The sequence below is a fragment of the Nuphar pumila genome, chromosome 2, assembly GCF_984573655.1.
Source record: "Nuphar pumila chromosome 2, dmNupPumi1.hap1.1, whole genome shotgun sequence".
Taxonomy (NCBI): domain Eukaryota; kingdom Viridiplantae; phylum Streptophyta; class Magnoliopsida; order Nymphaeales; family Nymphaeaceae; genus Nuphar; species Nuphar pumila.
Genome location: NC_143250.1, coordinates 69,853,490 through 69,873,901, shown reverse-complemented (window position 1 = coordinate 69,873,901; position 20,412 = coordinate 69,853,490). Strand labels below are relative to the sequence as shown.

General features: G+C 42.4%; 1 protein-coding gene across 2 annotated transcripts in view; it reads left to right on the top strand.

Moving 5' to 3' along the window:
• The window catches only part of LOC149845716 (protein serine/threonine kinase), a 78,302-nt gene that overhangs the window by 45,671 nt on the left and 12,219 nt on the right, over positions 1-20,412 (top strand). For both annotated transcript variants that reach the window (XM_089997710.1, XM_089997711.1), the window contains exon 13: positions 11,244-11,554. In XM_089997710.1, the coding sequence (XP_089853836.1) occupies positions 11,244-11,554 (311 nt within the window). The remainder of the gene's footprint in view (positions 1-11,243; positions 11,555-20,412) is intronic.

Genomic DNA, 20,412 nt, shown 5'->3' with positions numbered 1-20,412 from the left:
GAGCATCCGCATCGCGCTGTAAGTAACTTAATTTCTCTTTTTCTACTCTATTAGGACTAGAGTATACCTTACATGAGTTTTTGGGATTTTTCTTGTCCAAAGAAAATGAACCCTCCGGATGGTGAAAGATTGGGACGCAGAAGGGGCGCAAGAAGAATGCGCTGTCGTTCTGTGAGGGGCAGAAGCTCTGTGGTAGGAAGACTTGAGCGTTCTTCTATCGGTTCAGATCATTGGACCAGCGGGCCGCCCCCTCCCACTTTTGCGGATTCTTGGGGCTTTACGCTTCCGGATACCTACCAGGCACCGCTAGCCGCGACATGGGCAGCAGTGCACTTTCGGGAAGGAAGTCGTGTGCCAAATCATGTTTTAGTTAATCGACACACTTCTCGGGAATCCTCTGAAGCAGAATCCCCCTGGCAAGCCCAGATGGGATGCAATTTCTGCGGCGAAGAAGGACATACGATGGATAATTGTCAACTCAGAGAAGCATACGATAGAAGGGGGACTGCAGCACAAGATCTGGAGGACACAGCATCCTCAGTCCAGGGTACTTATGACACACCATCGTGTGATGGACAAATATAACCCCTAGAGAGTGCTCAGGACATCGCTCCACCCACTCATATGCCTTCCCCCAACTCACCAATTTACACACCATCCCCAGACTCGCCACAGTATATATCGGATACTCCGGTAAACACTCCGGCTTCACCGCTATACATATCGGATTCCCCGGTGTACACACCAGCTCCACCGCTGTACATACCGGATTCTCCGGTGTACACTCCGGCTTCGCCGCCCTATGCACCGGATGCCTCGCCACATTACTCCCCCACTACTCCTCTTCACGGGCAAGAAGTCCCGAATGAGGATTTGCATCCTTTTCCCCCTCTACGCGGGTTAAGGCGCACGGGTATCGCAAGAGAGTACTTGAGGAAGTACTCTCATCATCATCCCTAAAAGATATAAACTCGTTGGTTTGTGTACCCGTGGACAGTTTTTGTTTTAACTTTTTGTAAGTGCCCTCTTATACCAGCACTGCTGGGCTTTTGTAATCTCTATTACTCGGAAATATGATAAACTTTTTTATATTACTCTTCTCTTTCAAGTATTGACTCATGTATCAACTGGGTATTTTAAGGATGGTTCGAGGGTCGAACGAAGGTTCGTCTGACGAATGGTCAGATCAACGGGGATTCATCATGGAATCTTTGAGCGCATTGGCTAACGTCATGCGAAATCAAGCACACAACCAAGTACCTACCCCAGAACCAAGCCACCCTACGGCAGTATCATATGAAAAGTTCTTAAAGCTCGATCCTCCAACCTTCGCAGGCAAGCCCTGTAAGAACCACAAATTTTACACTAAAACTTAAGAATTTTGTGGATTTGGGCTGGGATCCGTTATTGGATCCAAAAGAAAAATGTGCATATTTGAGTATTTTAGTAATACTATATAAATAAATAAGTATTAATAATTTTTTTTTAAACCCTGGTTGGACTCAAGTGGATCCAACTCCTGGATCCACTGCTATCCACGCGACCCGGATCCAAACCGCAATCGGATCCGGCATCGCGGGTCGTGGTTCGGACTCGGACCCGACCCACACCCTGTTAAATGAAAAGAGGGGTTAAAACTTAAGAATTTTGTGGATTTGGGCTGGGATCCGTTATTGGATCCAAAAGAAAAATGTGCATATTTGAGTATTTTAGTAATACTATATAAATAAATAAGTATTAATAAATTTTTTTTTAAACCCTGGTTGGACTCAAGTGGATCCAACTCCTGGATCCACTGCTATCCACGCGACCCGGATCCAAACCGCAATCGGATCCGGCATCGCGGGTCGTGGTTCGGACTCGGACCCGACCCACACCCTGTTAAATGAAAAGAGGGGTTAAAAAGGGCAACCCGATATGGGTTGCCCGATAAAAAGATTTTTGAAAGGGGGAAACCTTCTCCCTTGAGACATCGGGTGTTAGGGTTCAGCCGAACCCTAACACATAAGGAGATGGGGAGGTGGGGGAGCACACGCAGCCGCCGGGAAGGTAGGTTTTCCTTCCTTTTCGGGTGGCCTCCCTCTTACAAAGAGGGACCCCCGAACCCCTTTCTCCTTTCTCTCGCTATCCCCTTCTTTCTTTCTCTCTCTCACCCTTTTCTACCTTTCTAAAACTCGAAGCCCCCCCAATCCCAAGCCGCAGCTCGAGGCCTTGCAGTGAGGAGCCAACCTCGCCGGTAGTGGTGCTGTCCAGGCCGACCGAACCCTCTCGTGGATGCCGCAACACCCTCGCCGAATAATGGTAGGAGATCGGTACTTTTATTGTTTGGTGTTGAGTGCATCCGGGTATGTGGGTCAGTTAAGAAAGAAATCTTATTATCGCATGAAGTGGGGGTTGCATTTGGGGTTTTTCCAATGACTGCGGAAATTTACTTCAGATTTGGGGGTTTTGCAATATTAGCATGGAATAAACTCGGATTAGGAGTTTTCTAGCTCAATCTTATGTTAAAGAAGGTCCGATTGTTTTTGGATGTATAAAGGATCATAATCGGGGGGTACGATCTGTTTATATTGGTCATTAGAGTCCATTTCCATCCCTGTTTCATGTGCTGATTTTGATAAAAATAACAAATTTTAGAGAATCGGCTATGTTTATGACAGTTGTTAAAGTATACAATTTGAGTCTTAAGGTCTCCAACAACCATCTTATCAATGATCATAAAAACGAACTTCCTGTTGGATGTTGACTTGCCGGAAGGAACACCCATTTTTGTTTGAATTAGTGTAATTGTTATTACTTGCTTAACTGTAGTAGCAACTTAGGGTCAACAAGTAACATATTGAATATAGTATGCTGTGGTAATGCGAAAATTGAAACTTTGAGGATGGCTACTTCCATGAAATTATGATTTTCGTCCATTTATGCAATGACTATATTCTGCCCAGTTGTACAGGGAAACACATAGTAGAAGGTTTCTTTAAGTCTGGTTGTTGAAATAAGGTTTCATTGTAACCTGCTCAAGATTCATAATTTTTATGATATCTCTAGACTGAATAGTTATTCACAGAATTATAGACTTGCACATTCAAGCTAAGAAATGAGCAACCGTATGAAAGAATCAAAATAGGGCTTCAAGATAGTGCGCCTTCAAGCTTTGGAGAATAGCCTTCAATCTGAAAATACAAAATAAAGAGAAGAGAGGAGAGGGGGGAGAAGAGGAGGATGCCAAATGGAAAGTAGGGCACGTTAAAAGTATCGTGACCCTCTCTTAATAAGATATATATAGGATCTAACACTACTGAACAAAATACATGAAAAATATACAGGATTACAAGTATGCCACCGCCTAAGCATGGGGAAAGCATACGCTCGGATATGGATCCAATATCGGATCCATATCCGATACAAATACAATTCTAACATCCCCCCTCAAGTTGTGCATGAGTTTTCATCATGCCCAACTTGTTCTTCAAATGCCAAAACTGTGATCCAGTGAGTCCTTTGGTGAAAAGATCAGCAACTTGTTCAGAAGTATGTATATATGCAGGGGAGATTTCCTCATCTTCTATTTTCTGACGAATGAAATGTTGATCAATCTCAATGTGCTTGGTACGACTGTGAAGTATGGGATTGAATGAAATTTTAATGGCACTTTGATTGTCAACCAGCATGGAAGATTGAGCAATAGGAAGAGATAATTCCCCAAGGAGGTGACGAAGCCAAGTAGCATCGGCAGTGCCAGCAGCCATGGCCCTATATTCAGCTTCTGTGCTGGATTTTGCAATGGCGCGTTGTCTGCGACTACTCCAACAGACAAGATTAGAATTGAGAAAGACACAATAGCCAGAAACAGATCGGCGTTCATCAAGATCGCTTCCCCAATCAGCATCAGTGTAAGTAGAGATAATATGACCATCCACAGTAGGAGACATGCGTTTATAAGTAAGTCCATCGCCAATAGTCCCCTTGAGATAACGTAAGATACGCTTGACAGCTTCCATATGAGTGTCTGTGGGAGCATGCATAAACTGGGAAACTTGATTGACAGCATATACAATGTCGGGCCGAGTGAATGTCAAATATTGAAGTTTCCCAACAATACTGCGGTAAAGGGTTGGAACAGGATATGCAGGACTGCCATCTGAAACGTTCAACTTTGCATGCAAAACGCTGGGCGTGTTAATGGGCTTACAATCAGACATACCAGAGGATGTGAGAATATCAAGGGCATACTTGTGTTGAGAAAGAGTGAGGGAATCCTCAGTTCTGTCTAATTCAACACCCAAAAAATATCTGAGGTCCCCGAGATCTTTCATTTTGAAGTGTTGTTCTAACACTTCTTTGATTTGGACGATATGAGAGGAAGTATTTCCCGTGAGAACAATGTCATCCACATATATCAATAACCAAGTAGTGATCCCTCCTTTGTGATAGATAAAAAGAGAATGATCAAGAGCACTCTTCTGAAAACCAGCTTCTTGAATGTGAAGGGAGAACCTTTCAAACCATGAACGAGAAGCCTGTTTTAACCCATATAATGACTTGTGCAACTTGCATACCCATAGATTAGAATCATTAGTAGCATATCCTGGTGGCTGTTCCATGTAGACGTCCTCTTTGAGGAAACCATGAAGAAAAGCATTTTTGACATCAAGTTGATGTAATGTAACAGCAAGAGAGAGAATAACTCGAATGGTACTCATCTTAACAACAGGGCTGAAAGTCTCATCATAATCTTCCCCATGTTGTTGAGTGAAACCTCTAGCCACAAGATGAGCTTTATACCTATCAATACTGCCATCTGGTTTATATTTGATTTTATAAACCCATTTAGACCCAACAACATTCTTATCCCTTGGCCGTGGAACGACTTCCCATGTTTGACATTCATTCAGGGCTTCCATTTCTTCATTCATGGCTTCAATCCAACGGGAATTTTGAGAGGCCTGAGAATAACACTTCAACCTTGTTAAGAAACTCCGTCGCGCTTACTTCAACCTTGCTTCGTCAAGAGAGAGGACGAAGGGTACCAACTCCGATTGACAGTCCATTTATGGCTTTCAAAAAAGGGCAAAAGACCCATTTTTCCCCAGTCATCGGAGGTTAGGGGGAGGGATAGGGGCTACATAAGTTAGCCTAACACTTCTGCAAAAGTTGGATGCATCCCTGTCAGGCCTTGGGGACTTACTCTCTCGACCATCGGTCGTCTCCATAGGAATAGGATTCAGTCAGACAACCGAGGTATATTAAAATACTTAACATAATGAACACTCGGCTTGGACTCGACTGTTTCGACTCACGTGCCATGTATGTACCCGCATGGTCGGTTATCAAGTAATAACTAAATTGAGCATGCACACCCTTTTCAGTTTGTTGTACTTAGCTTATTCCTCCAGTCTATCTGCTTAGTTCGCTCGTTACTACCTGCTGCATAAATTATCTATGCCTAATTTAGTTCTTTCTGTCTTTGTACTCTCCTGTTAGTTTTTCACAAAACTAACCCATTTCATGGGTACAGGTGACGATTAGGTGCATCAGGCGATGGCGCGACTGCGAGATGATTTAAGGATCCACTGTTTCTGCTCGTAGTGCTTCTCCTGGACATTTTTGGTTTTTGATACGGTTTTCCCTTGAGGAAACCCAAATTTTGTACAAACTTGATACTCTCTTCAAATAGAAGGAATGGTTTCCTAAGTATTATTGCAGATCGTCCATGGTAAATCTTTGTTTTCTCGCTAACGTGCCCAAGGTTGTCAAACCCGTCCTTTTTCTTTTAAAAGAAATCGTTTCCGCTGATTTAGAAATAAACTCTGTAAAGAAAAGGAATTTTCCAACTATTTCAAGGAATTTATAAGGTTCGAAATTTTGGGGCGTTACAATCGTGATTGGTTTGGTGTTTCACGTGAATCGATTTCAGCGATTCATGTGAATCGATTTCAGCGATTCACGTGAAATACTGTCACCCCTTTTTCAGGGTCTGGGTTCACGTGAACAAGATTCACGTGAATCTCAGATCCACTAGAATATAAAACCCACGCGAGATGTGGGTACACTGGAAATTTCAGAAAGAGGGGAAGAATGAGAGAGGCAGAAAGGAAATGAAGAAGAATAGAAGAGTAGAAAGGGAAGGAACGAAAAACCTCAAATTTTTATCGTCGCACCTGTCGGAATTCTCTTCGGCCTTTAGATGGATCTCCGCTCTGATACCATGTTAGAATGTCCACCTGTACCTGTATTGAGAAAGGAGAGAGAGAGAGAAACGAAGAAGAGAATGCAAGAGGGGTATGCGACTGTCACGATTTCTGTGTTAAAGAAATCGTGACCTAACTTTATATTTATATTTGGATGTACAACATGGGTCTGGATCTATTATAATATCCAGACCCAAAACAAAAGTAACAAAACGTACATACAAGAGATAGCTGTGGGTCGGGTTTGGACCTGAACACCTTTTTTAGGTCGTCGGTGGCGGCTACTCGGCAGACGTGAGGAGAGTGGGAGAAGCTGTCGGGAGAGAGACGAGAGCGAGGGCAGAGGGGAAGGAGGTTTCGAGAAACCTTCCCCCTTTGCCTCGCTGTCTTTAAAAGACACGAGGGAGGCGATGCCTCCATTGGGTCCTGGTTCGAATCCGACTCGAATCCAAGTTGTATTTTTTTTCGGGTTTTACAATATGAGCGCTATTCATATTGCAAAGGATCCAGAGTTTCATGAGCACACTAAGCACATTGAAATAGACTGCCATTATACAAAGACTTATGAAGATGTGATTATAGCTTTGGAGCATGTCAGCTCAAAGAATCAGATTGCAGATGTATTTACGAAAAGTCTTTCTCTTTTGCATTTCAGTTCTTTCCTTTCCAAACTTGGAACGATTCCTTTACATCCTTCTAAGTTTGAAGGTGAGTATTGAAAGTCTATATAATATAGTGTAGCATAAAGTTATATAAAGTACCTTTATTAGGCCATTATGTACAACCCTATAATAAAAGGAGTATACTAGTCTTTTAGTTTTTGAAGTCTCAAGGGGATCAACCCTTTTAATGTGTAGGAGATGTCAGAACTGCCAGTAGATTGGCGTGTTTTGATGTAGAAACCGAGAAGAGAGAGAGAGAGAGAGACTTCTTTGGTGAAATCGGCAACTTTTTCTTTTCTGTACTGCTGCACTAATACTTCATTAAGATAAATAGGGTTAGAGTATTTTTACATGGACAAAACTGTCCTGTGTTAGTAAAACAAATTACATTAGAGTATAGAACATACACGATCCATATGGATCTCCTACTGGATCCATATCTGATCCATATTCTAATACCCTCCCTCAAGTTGTGCATGGGAGTGAACCATGTGCAACTTGTTCTTCAGGTACCCAAAACGATTACTTGTGAGACCTTTAGTGAACATATTAGAATATGGTTCAGATATGGATCCAGTAGGAGATCCATATGGATCGTGTGTGTTCTATACTCTAATGTAATTTGTTTTACTAACACAGGACAATTTTGTCCATATAAAAATACTCTAACCCTATTTATCTTAATGAAGTATTAGTGCAGCAGTACAGAAAGATCAAAGTTGGCTGAAATGAGACTGATATCATAAAGGACTCAGAAATCGGCTTTATGATAGAAGAACCAGAGAACGTCATGACAGGATTTTAAAGAATGTCACAACAGGGTATTGGACAGCTGATCTGGGTATTGTCTCAGTATTTGTGAGACAAATAAGGAACCATGAGCAGATCTGACTATATTCAGATCTGTGAATGGAATAACGAGCCTTGAATGGAGTTGTAGGGGTGTGTTAAATAAGAAGAGTGTAACCAGACCAGAGCAGATTCTCGTGACCAGATTCTCGTGAAACAAGGACAACACACACAAAAGAAAGGGGAGAACTTGGCTGGATTGACCAGTCTAGACAGAAAGAGCTAGAAACAGAGGAACTCGACTGGGGTGACCAGTCCAGAACTGACCAGATTTATGTGAGAGGACACGTGAAACAGGGGAAACTCGTAAATAGAAGAACTCGGCTGGGGTGAATGATCAGTCCAGATCAGATTCACGTGAGGAGATAGACCAGGCAGGGGAAACTCGTAAATAGAAGAACTCGGCTGGGGTGAATGATCAGTCCAGATCAGATTCACGTGAGGTGGACAGACCAGGCTAGATTCACGTGAAAGAATACGTGGAAATCAACTTTTCCAGAAATAACGAGAGGAAACAGGAATAGCGAGGAGAGAAATCTAAAGGAAAAGGAGAAACAGATCGTGACTTGTCGAGGAGGAGAACTCACCTTTTTGGAAATGAAGCGTGACCTGACGAGAATGAGGATGCAACTTTTCACGTCTCTGATGAAACTCGTTCTACTCCCAGTACTGTCGCTGCTCTGATACCATGTCAGAACTGCCAGTAGATTGGCGTGTTTTGATGTAGAAACCAAGAAGAGAGAGAGAGAGAGAGAGAGAGAGAGAGAGAGAGAGAGAGAGAGAGAGAGAGAGAGAGAGAGACTTCTTTGGTGAAATCGGCAGCTTTTTCTTTGCTGTACTGCTGCACTAATACTTCATTAAGATAAATAGGGTTAGAGTATTTTTACATGGACAAAATTGTCCTGTGTTAGTAAAACAAATTACATTAGAGTATAGAACATACACGATCCATATGGATCTCCTACTGGATCCATATCTGATCCATATTCTAATGGGAGACTCATTCAAAATATGGAATATACGAACATTGGTTTCTCTCCCTCTTTTGTTGAGTCTCCTCTAACCCTAATCTCTGTCTTTTTCTATTTGATTTCTATCATGGTCTATATCATACTGTTGGATAAGTATAACCCTCTAAAATGGAGATGTCTCCCCAAATAATGCATCCTGTCTCTAGTGTGTATACCCTCTGCATATGCACTGAGACCTAGTTGCAGTGTTGTGAAAAGCGTTGAGGCGTAGCGAGGTGCTCCACCAAAATCTGAGGCGAGGCGTAAACCTCAATTTTTTTTATTAAAACTTAAAAAAACTATAAAAATTATCTAAAATTATAAATAAATAAGAAATGCTTTATTGATGAAACAACAACCAACAAAAAATAAAAAATCTCAAATAAATACGGAAAAAATATGAGATTAACATGTAAAAGTAACATTAATGCAACAACAAAAAATAAAAAATCCCATCCTACATCTTTTCCCATTGTTCAACTGCAAAAATACATATAACAAAATATATATTAACACAAAAAATAGATTCATATTCAATAAGAATCAATATATATAAATTGAAAACTAGTGAAAACACAAACACATGAAGTCAGTGAGAACTAGAAAATTATTAGTTTATTTATTTTTTATTTAGGAACCAATTTGAATTACTTGCCACTAAAAGGAGAATATAGAAAAAACTAACAATGTATTCAATGTGAATAATAACAGATCATGGGCAAAGCTAAGTAAATGGGCAAAGATTCAATGTGAATGATAACAGATAATGGGCAAAGCTAAGTAAACCCTACCAGATTACACATGTAGTAAGCACTGAAGTTGCAACTCCGACCTCAATGAATGTGAATACATAAGGTCAATTCAAATATAAACAAATTTTATGAAATAAAAGCATAGTTACAATGCAAAGATTCAAAGATTTTCCCCTTGCAGTAAGGGGGTCCGGGGGCTCCCCCCGGTGCGGGTCCTGCTGCGCGGTCAGCGGGCGGGGGGTCGTAGGGGGGCAGCACCCCCCGGAAGATTTATTTTTTGGGGGGCTGCCGTCGTTGTGTTGGGATGTTGCAAGTTCAAACCCCAATAAAAAGAATGTAATTACAATAAAAATGCTGCACCCCCGCACCCAAGTTTTTACCGCAGCCCCGCACCTGCACCCACACCCGCACCCGCACCCGCACCCGCACCCGCACCCATGTGACATAGGTTGTAAGACCGTAAGAAGATAAAGATGCAAATTTGACCCTACACATCATGTTGTAGTCAACTTTACCACATGAAAAATAAGCACAGAATGCACATAATAAACATGATCCAAGGATTGGTTTTGGCCTTTGAGTTTGGATCTATAGAAAACACATAATGTACTGCTAGAATGAGTCAAATAACGTGCCATTTTGCATCTGGTTACATGTGTTCTAAATCAATAGACAGAGAAAAGAAAGCATAGTTCAATGGCACATATATAAAGCAGCACATGTAGGTGCAAGCGTTGGTTTGTTACCACTAACTAGCCAGCTAGCAACTAATGCTGTTGACCTGAGTCATGATGCAAGTGGGGAACCCAGAAACAGATTCATACTTCAATTCAAAGGGGCTGGTAGAATATGCATGGAGTCATGCAGTCATACCAGACAACATGTATCTCCTCATATCTCACGTCTGTGATTTCAAGTTTCTCAACTGGACAAATGAATGTGAAGCTGCGAGTTGAGAAAGTTTCTCAAGTTTCTCACGTGATACAACATTAAACTGTACAAAGATGGGTAAAAACAGATACAGGGTTGAGAAAAAAGCAAAAATGAAAAAGAGAGAGGGGCGACTGTATCACGTGAGAGAGGAGAGGAGATAAGAAGAAGAAGAGGAGAACGAGAGAGAAAAGAAAACCCGTACCTGTTTCTGGTCTCCACCACAAGAGAGAATGCTTTGTCGTGAGGGAGAGAAGGTCGTGAGAAAAAAAACAGCGATAGGGTGAGAAAAAAAGTAAAAGAATAACATAAAAGAGTCGGTAGGACTTTGTTTAAGCCCTAGTTTTTGGTCGAATGAGGGTTTTGACCCTCATTTGACCAAATCAATTGAGGCGTGTATGCCTCATTCTGAGGCGCGCCTCGCCTCGAGGCGTGCGCCTCAAGGCCTATGAGGCTCACGCTTCATAGGTTTTGCGCTTTACCCATGCGTCTCAAGGCATGAAGCCCCTCGCCTTGAGGCGAGGCGCGCTTTTTGCGCCTTGAGGCACGTTTTTAATAACACTGCTTAGTTGTAAAATTAGGCTTAAAATGCCTTAATGCTGTGGAATAAGAAGAGTCAATAGGGGACAAACAAGGAGTAGAAGAATATGAAAGTTTTTGCAAACCAGTATCATTCTGAACAGGTTTCTGCTTGCTGCTTTGATAAAATACAGTTCATGAAGGGAATTTCTCTTAGCATAGTTTATTTTAATTCACAATAGTTTTTGTTTTTATTTAAGTTAAAAATGTTTGAGTTACTTTTTCTTTTCTTCCAACTTTTGAGGACATTGACATATTATGGGCTTCCAGGTTGTAAATGACATTTGCATCTTGTCTTCCAGTGGGAGGATAGCTTCCTGTGATGGAACTATACATGTGTGGAATAGCCAAACTGGAAAATTGATATCATTTTTTGCTGAGCCTTCAGCAAATTCATCAGTTCTCTCTAGCTCTTCTCCTTCAGCAATAAAAGTCAATACTGAACAGGGCAATGGTGTGAATCCTGCTACACTATCTGGTGGCATCCTGTCCACTGCATTTAATGGGAGCTTGTACACGTGCATGCATTATTTGGAATCGAATGATAAACTTGTAGCTGGCATGGGAAATGGTTCACTGAGGTATTATTTTCTAATGGATTGAGATAAATTTGTCATAGCTTAATTTCTTATAAAATGTTATATTTAAGATCGAGTATAACATTTGTATGTTGTCATGGACTGATGGGCGTATTGATCATCTAGGCTATAGACATAAATGAAGTCAATGTGGATCATCAAAATCCATCATGGTAGTGCCCTTGGATTTTGCTCTCTTCTGTGTTACACGTACTCATGCACATACACATGCATGCATGCATATATGTGTAATGAAATATGCAAAAATAAGAACAATGTCCTACAATGGACATTCACACATAGAAAGCAAAGAACAAGTCAAAAATGTACCATCCATGGTCACATATTTGAGAAACAGAAAGGAGATTTAAATTAAGTTGAGGTACCACTCTTATGTTTGGCACAAAAAAATCTTTGGAAAAATTTAAAGTTTCAAAACTTTTTACTTGTAAAGATGTACCATAAGAGTTTTTAGAGTTATTACATAAATTAGATAGCCCATTTCTTAGTGGGCTCATATGAAAGGAAGCTCCAGACTCAAGAATCCAAGAGGACATACCTGGAGGAGAAGAAGAAGCTATGACGGCACCCGAAGTTGATGGCGATTTGAGTAGAATTTGAAGTGCCTCCGATAGTTGAGCAAGAGAGGACTCCTTCCCTTTGATGGGCTCCTCCTTCTTTTGTGTAATTTCTTCAACGGAGGCAACCTTACCTTTTGAGGCTTCATTTAGCTTAGGGCAATTAGGTCTTATATGACCCGGTTCTTGGCAACGATGGCAAATGACTTTTCTATAATTGCCATTATAGTTATTTTGCCTCCCAAAGTGTGGAGGCTTATAAGCTTTCACATGATTGTCGGGTTTAGACACGGCTAAAACTTCATCTCCTCCCTTAATCATACCAAGACGAGTTTCTTCTTGGCATATTTTGGCTATGGCATCTTCCAAAGTAAGAGGTTTAGATCTATGAAGTAGGGAGGATCTAACTTGTTCATATTCGGGCCTAAGCCCATAAAGAAATTGGAAAAAGTGTTTTTTTTTCATTTGTTCTCTCCTTAGTTCCACATCTTCACTAGAGACCCACTTTGGTTCTAGTAGGGATAGCTCATCCCATAAAGGTCCAAGGGTACTAAAGTAATCTCTTACACCCATTTCCCCTTGCTTAATAGTATGGATTTTTTCTTGGAGAAAGAATTGACAAGCAAAGTCCTTTTGAGTATACATACCTTTCATAAAGAACCATGCTTCATTCGAAATTTAACAATGTTGGCGCAAATTTTGAGCTCCACATTGTTCATGAACCAAGCAAGAATTTTTGCATGCTTGCTTTCCCAATCTTCAACATTAGATTGGTGATCTTCAATAGCCTTTAAGCGGGCATTTCCTTCAGGTGCTTTTTCTTGAACACCATCCATCTTGGTGAGTTGGAGTTGCGGTTCCGGAGTAGTGCCCATGACATATCCGCAAAGCTTTTTACCCTTGAGGTTGTTCTCCATGACGACGGCCCACATCATGTAGTTGGTAACATTAAAGTTTTAAAGAGAGGTCAATCTTTTGCGCTCCTTCCATTTTAATCTCAAGAAGACAAACCAAGAGAGAAAAACAGTATGAAAAATATAACTAGTCAACTAGCTATATCTAGAATCAAGAGCATACACCTTGCTTTGATACCATGTAATGAAATATGCGGAAATAAGAACAATGTCCTACAATGGACATTCACACATAGAAAGCAAAGAACAAGTCCAAAATGGACATACACAAAAGCCAACAATGGCTTGCAAACATAAAATCTTTATAAATGCAAGAAAGGGCTTCAAGAAGCCATGCTTTACAAAGGAGGGGACCCCACTTATTTATAGGCGAAGGAGAGTGAGAGAGAGGGAGAAAAGTAGGAGAGAGGCCACATTGGGAGGCCCAACAAGGTGTCGTTGGGCTCCCAACGGTCGCAATTGTGACTGTTGGGGGCTCAACGACTCTTAGTTGGGACCCCCAATTTGAATGCATTTCATAAAAAGAAAAACAAAAATAAAAAGAAGGAAAAAGAAAAAATAAGAAAAGAAGAAAAAATATAAAAATGACTACAATGCCCCAATTGGGCAGGAATACCCTTATCGGGTATGATGAATATACATATATATATATACATATATATATATATTGATTACATGTATTTTAACAATATGGCTGTGTTCCTATGCTTGAGCCTTACAAAACATCCATATTGTACCAATCACCCACACGAGTGTCCATGTCTCAATTACTTAACTAATCTACTGATTTCATAGGCTTTTTAAAAATCAAGGCCCTTCTTATCAAGCGCATGTTGTAACGCCCCAAAATTTCAAACTTGCGAATCTTTCAGAAAACAAGCAAGAGACTAGAAAAATCTCTTTCCTTTCAGAGTTTGTTTATGAAATCAGCGGAAGACTATTCTTTTGTTAAATTCAGAAAGGCAAGCTGACAACTTTGGACACGTTAGCTAAAAGAACAAAAACTCACTACACATGATACTTGCAAAACACTTGGAAAAGCCACTTTCATTTAAAGAAGTTTCCAAATAGTACAAAATTCGGATATCCAAAGGAAAATATGTGACAAAACCCAAAAACGTCCAGGATGCGAGCTAAGAGCAGAAAAAGAATTCTTGAAGCCATCTTTGCCATCGCGCCATCGCCCATGGTGTACCTAATTATCACCTGTACCCATAGAATGGGTTAGTTTCGCGAAAAACTAGTAGGTGCACAAAAGAGACTACAAGAAACTGAATTAAGAGCATTTAATTCAGCATGCTAAGCAGTTTAAAACAGATCAACAGTTAAACAGTTAAGCAGTTCAAAGCAGGTAAGCAGTTCAAAGCAAGTAAGCAGTGCAAATCAAGTAAACAGTGCAACTATCAAACGCAACATGACGATTCATTTGATCATAAACTGTGAACTACCATGCAACTAACAAGTTTTATGACCTATCAACCAGTGTGAACAAACTTATGTTTCGATATTACTGGCCTACGGGTACGCGTAGACAAATTCTAGAAACAACTGAGACTACTTCGGGCATCTGTTATTCTATGTATTTTCAATAACCCGAATAGCTAGTTGAGTCAGCTTCTAAGGGGATGACTTTAGCCGAGAGAGGATTCCTCAAAGGCAGGTACTTGGCAACGGATGCATCCAACTTCTGCAGAAGTCCATGAGATCTACCACCTAAGATAATGTCTGGTAGTCCCTTCTCCTAACTCTAATGACTGGGGAGGCTAGATCTTTGCCCGTGGGGTGGTTATTAACAACCTGTCCATTGGAGTGTATACTGCTCTGTCCTCTCCCTTGGCAGACTACAAGAAGCGAATGAGTGCGTTAGGGGTAAATTAACTGACGACTCATTCTATATGCTCGGGTCTTTTGACCAAAGGAGCATCTTACCTGTGAAGACGATCTCATTTTTATGTGTTTACAACATTGTGCATTTAACACTGTTCGAGGTCGCACGACCTGTAATAACAAAAAAAAATTGGTTTGGGCCGGATCCGGACCCGACTCGGGCCACCGCCCCTCGCTGTCATTAAAAGACAGCGAGGCAGGCGAGAGGAGGGTTACGAAACCCCCCTCACCGCCTCTCGCTCTCTGTTCTCTCTCTCTCACCCTCTCGTCTCCCTCGGTGTCTCTGACTCTCACCCTCTCGCTCATCCACCGTCACTGACGCCGGCAAATCTCAACAGCCCGCCGCCACCGACATCATCAACCCTCTTCCTGCCGGCGAGTTTCCCTCCGGCGACCACCAAGTACGCCTTTCTCTCCCTTTTCTCTTCCGTTTCGCCGCCCCTCCTTCCTCGTTTCTCCTCTTCTCCCTGTCATCGACAGTCGGGGGCAAAGCCCTTCCTGTCGGTTGTTTACGACGGGGAAGGGCTGTGCGACAGGGGTTTTAACCCCACCTGTCGCCGACTGGTCGGCAGGGGTGAAACCCCTACCGCCTGTGAGGAGGGTTTCGGCAGGGGGTTTTGGGCCCCCTGCCTGCCCTTTCGACTTTACCAGGGAGGGTCGAGACCCCTCCCTGCCTCCTGTTCCTCTAAGGAACTGACAGAGACCTTTAGTTTCTGTCTCGTATCCTGTTAAGCGGATCGACAGGGGCCTTTGGCCCCTGCCTCCTCTCCCAAGGGTCGCAGGGGGGCTATTGGCCCCTGCGTCTCTCTCGTTGCTCATTTTCCTGGCAGGGGCCATCGACCCCTGCCCTTTTTGTTGTTCCAACCGGGGCCATCGGCCCTTGTACTTTTCTAGCAGGGGCCGATGGTCCCCTGCTTTTCTTTTTCTTTTCTTTTAAGATTTCCAACAGGGGCCGAAGGCCCCTGTCTTTTTAAAAATAACCAGCGGGGGCCAATGACCCCTGCACCTGTTCTTTAGCGGCAAGGGTCATTTGGCCCTGCCCTATCCTTTTCGAATCAACTGGGACGGTTGGTCCCAGCCCTATGTATCAGAAGTCGAGTCTTCGCCTTGCTGTTGCTTTTGTCTGGGTTTGCATGTTAATATCGCATATTTGCAGCTACGACAGATCCCACTCGCGCTCCGCGACCCGAGCCGTCAATCGTGTACATCCGCAGACGCCAGCAAGCTCGTAACTCTTCAAGGTAGGGGAAGATTGCACAAAAAACTTGGATAATTGAATTAAGTTCAATTAAACTAAAAACGATCATTAAATGAATATACATATATAAATATATATATTTATACGAGTATGCACTTCACTCAAGGATGCGGTTCCGCAATCCTTGCCCTTTACCTTCTATCAGTTTACTTGCCGTCACGCATCACGTCGAGGTTTAACGTTGCACTTCTGCTTATCGCCTTTACCTTACGTCGCGCTCTGCGCCTAGGCTCTTGCTTTTCCATATGTGTTGGTATTGCCTTGCTATTGCAGATGACGTGCAAGTTCTTTCTCTTTGCGTATGCCTTAAAGGCATCCTCGTGGAGGATGAAGGGGCATTTACTAACCTCTCTCTTGCGACGAGAGTTGAGTTGGGAGCTAGCGTTACATCCTCGTCTAAGGAGAGGGATACCTTGCAAGGATCCTGACTCTTCGAGTATGCAGTCCTGCAGACGAGTTGGAGTTTGAGCGAGCTACTTAGCAGGGGTTCTGTTGAGAAACCTGTATCCTGTCTATCGAGCCAGGTATCGAGTCATGCAAGGCATGTAGATACCTCGATAGAGGATGAGGTTCTGGAAAATCGCATGCATAATGTTGGCACAAGGTACTGTTGTTTCAAAAGATAAAGTAAAGTTGATAAACTTTGCATCTTTGTGAAACACTCATGTTGAGGCTTCTATTGAGGAGTTATACCCCCTTCATCCTAGAGTACTTGTAGTCGTGCATGACACGTCTAGTACTGCGATGATCGGATGAGACGGTCGTGCGACCTCGGATAGTGCTAAATGCACAATGCTGTAATCACATAAATGGTCTCACATTCGCCTTCACAGGCAAGATGCTCGAGTGGTTTAAATACCACAGCATAGGATGGGTCGTTAGTTAAGCAACCCCTAACGCACCCATTCGCTTCTGGTTGTTCTGTTAAGTGAGAGGACAGAGCGGTACAAAACTCCAATGGACAGATTATTAACAACCACCCCACGGGCAATGATCCGGCCTCCCAGTCATTGGAGTTAAGGGGAAAGGGGCTACATTAATTAGCTCAACACTTCTGCAGAAGTTGGATGCATCCGTGGCACAACCTCTTTTGGGGAATCTTCTCTAGGCTAAAGCCGGCCCTTTAGGAGCGGACTCAACTAGCTATTCGGGTTATTGAAAATACATAGAATAACAGACGTCCGAACTAGTCTCAGTTGTTTATACGTTTTGCCTGCGCGTACCCGCGTGCCAGTAATATCGAAACATAAAGTCTGTTCACACGGGTCATTGGGTTGTGAGATTCGCTTGCACTACTAATTCGCTTGCACTACTGATTCGCTTGCACTACTGATTTGCTTGCACTACTGATTCGCTTGCACTACTGATTCACTTGCACTATTAATTCGATTGCACTACGGATTCGTTTGTACTACTTACGCGCTTGCACTATTTTACCTCGTGCATTGCTTACCTGTTTGACTGCATATTTGCTTTAAACTACGTAACATGCTGAATTAAATGTATATACTTCAGTTTCCTGCTGTCTCTCTTATGCACCTATTAGTTTTTCGCGAAACTAACCCATTCTATGGGTACAAGTGATGATTAGGTACACCACAGGCGATGGCGCGATGGCAAGATGACTTCAAGACGTTCTTCTTCCTGCTCTTAGCTCGCGTCCTGTTGTTTGGGGTTTTGTAACGGATTTTCCTTGGGATATCCGAATTTTGTACTATTTGGAGAACTTCTTAAATGAAAGTGGCTTTTCCAAGTGTTTGCAAGTAGTATGGGTTGTGCGTTTTGGTTCTTTTAGCTAACGCGCCCAAAGTTGTCAGCTTGCCTTTCTAAAATTAACAAAAGTATAGTCTTCCGCTGATTTCGTAAACCATCTCTCAGATAAAGAGATCTCTTTTTAGTCTCTTGTCTGTTCTTCTGAAAGGTTTGCAAGTTGAAAATTTTGGGGCGTTACAACTTGGTATCAGAACTAAGGGAAGCAAAAATTCTTGACCATTGAGCATCCGCATCGCGTTGTGAGTATACCTTTCCTCTTGCTTAGTAGGTGTATTTTGCATTGTTAAGCTAAGTGGCTTGACACGTTCTGCTTATGTACCAGCATTGCTGGATTTTTATAAACTACTCATGTTAAACATGAATGGTACGTATGTTTTGGCTTATCTTGAGCTTCCTGAGGTTTCTAATTATTGGTATTCTTTGTTACTCCAAGGATGGCAAGAAACTCGAACGAAGGGTCTGCTGACGAATGGTCAGATCAGCGGGGATTCGTGATGGATTCCCTAAGTTCCCTGGCAGCGGCTATGCGAGACCAGATTCGTTCGCAAAGGGAACCAACGCCCGTTCCTGAGCCGATCCAGCATACCGCAGTGACGTATGAGAAATTTCTGAAGCTTGACCCCCCGACCTTCGACGGCAAGCCTGACCTAGACATGGCCGATAACTGGGTGAAGGAGGTGGAACGAGTGTTCGAGGTCTTGTCAGTGCCCGATGACAAGACATTATTCGGGACCTTCAGGCTGAAGGAGAATGCCCGCAGTTGGTGGGACATGGCCCGGGGTGTGCAGTTTCCAGGAATTTCGCCCATTCCTTGGGAAGCTTTCAGAAAGGCTTTCTTGGAGAACTACTTCCCGCTTCACGCGAGGGTGAAGAAGAATGTGGAGTTCTTGGAGCTCAGCCAGGGCAATATCGTTAAGCTCCTGACTCAACTTTTGTCGCAAGAGGGAGAGTGATAAATGCCTCTTGCATCCTCTACGAAGATGCCTTTTATAGAGTTCACACTTATGGTAAATATGTACTTACATAAATGTAGTCTTGTGCCTATCCTGATTTCACTTGTTTTCAAAACACTAAAGTTGTGCTTGTGCATTGTAGTTCTTTAAAAGCGAGTTTCCTTCTGCGAACCTAGTGCTCTTCAAATTGCACAACTTTTGCAAAGTTAAGTTTTAAGCCTGGCAGGATTGCGAAGTTACATTTGAGCCCTCCCAAGTCCACACACTTGGGAGATGTTTTATAACCTCGATTCAAGTTGCGGCTCAATTTGAATAACCCCGATTGGGGGCAGGAGTTTATGATCGAGTGAGGTTCTGTTGAAGGACCCATTCTTCATTTATTGAACCTAGTGTCGCGTGTCGTGCGAATCATGTCGATATTAAGATAAATTTTGGATGCAAGATTGATAGTGATGTGCCTTGTGTGAATGACTCAATGTGGCATTGTGACTTTTAAGGATGAATCGTGCCAAATGAGCACTCCTATATTCTTTGGATCGTTATGAAGTTGTGTGTTGGGTGTTCCTTTTGAGAAGCCTATGCACCTCCCTTTTTCAGTGTAGCGTACTTTTAGACATGCATGACATGTTAAGTACTTTGTTGATCGGACGAGAGATCCGAGGCGACCTTGTATCATGAAATATGCAAAATATTATTGAAATGAATTCAAGACTTATCTTACCAAATTGTGTGGTGTTACTTCTTATGCAGATAATATCTGTTGGGGTTTCTTTGGTGAAACCATATCCCTTTCATCGTAGTCGTACTTTTAACAAGTATGACCGTACTTTTTGACAAGTACGTCTTCTTACGTTGCGATGATTGGATGAGTAGGTTGTGACAACTTTGATGAGTGCAAATAACAAAATATTGTGATCACCTAAATAGGTGATGATTCCGCCTTCACCGGCAAGATACTCGAGTTGTGTCGAAAGACCAGAGTATGTAGAATGGGTCTTCAGTTAACTACCCCTGATGTACTCATTCGAACCGCTGACTCCTGTCTGGAGAGAGGATGGGAAGGTACAAAAACTTCGATAGACAAGCCATTAATGACAGTTACGAGCAAAAGACTTGGCTTCCCCAGTCATCGGAGTTAGGGGAAGGGGACTACCATAATTATCCTAGGTGGTAGCTCTCCATGTTCGGGATGCATCCATTGTTTATGCTGCTTTGGGGACTTCTCTCTTGGTCACCGACCGTCCCCTTAGGTGCAGACTCAGTCAGCTATCCGGGTTATCATAAAATACATAGCATAATAAACCCCCAGATCAGTCTAGGCTGTTTCTAGAGTCGTGCCTTGTGCGTACCCACTTGGCCAGTTAATATCGAAACATAATTTAAATTCGATTACACAATTTGTTGAGTTATGCACGTATAAAAGTTATAGTGTGCAACAGGTTCAATACTTATTGAATTGTGTGTGTGGTTGATGTAGCATTGTATTTTGCTAGTTAAA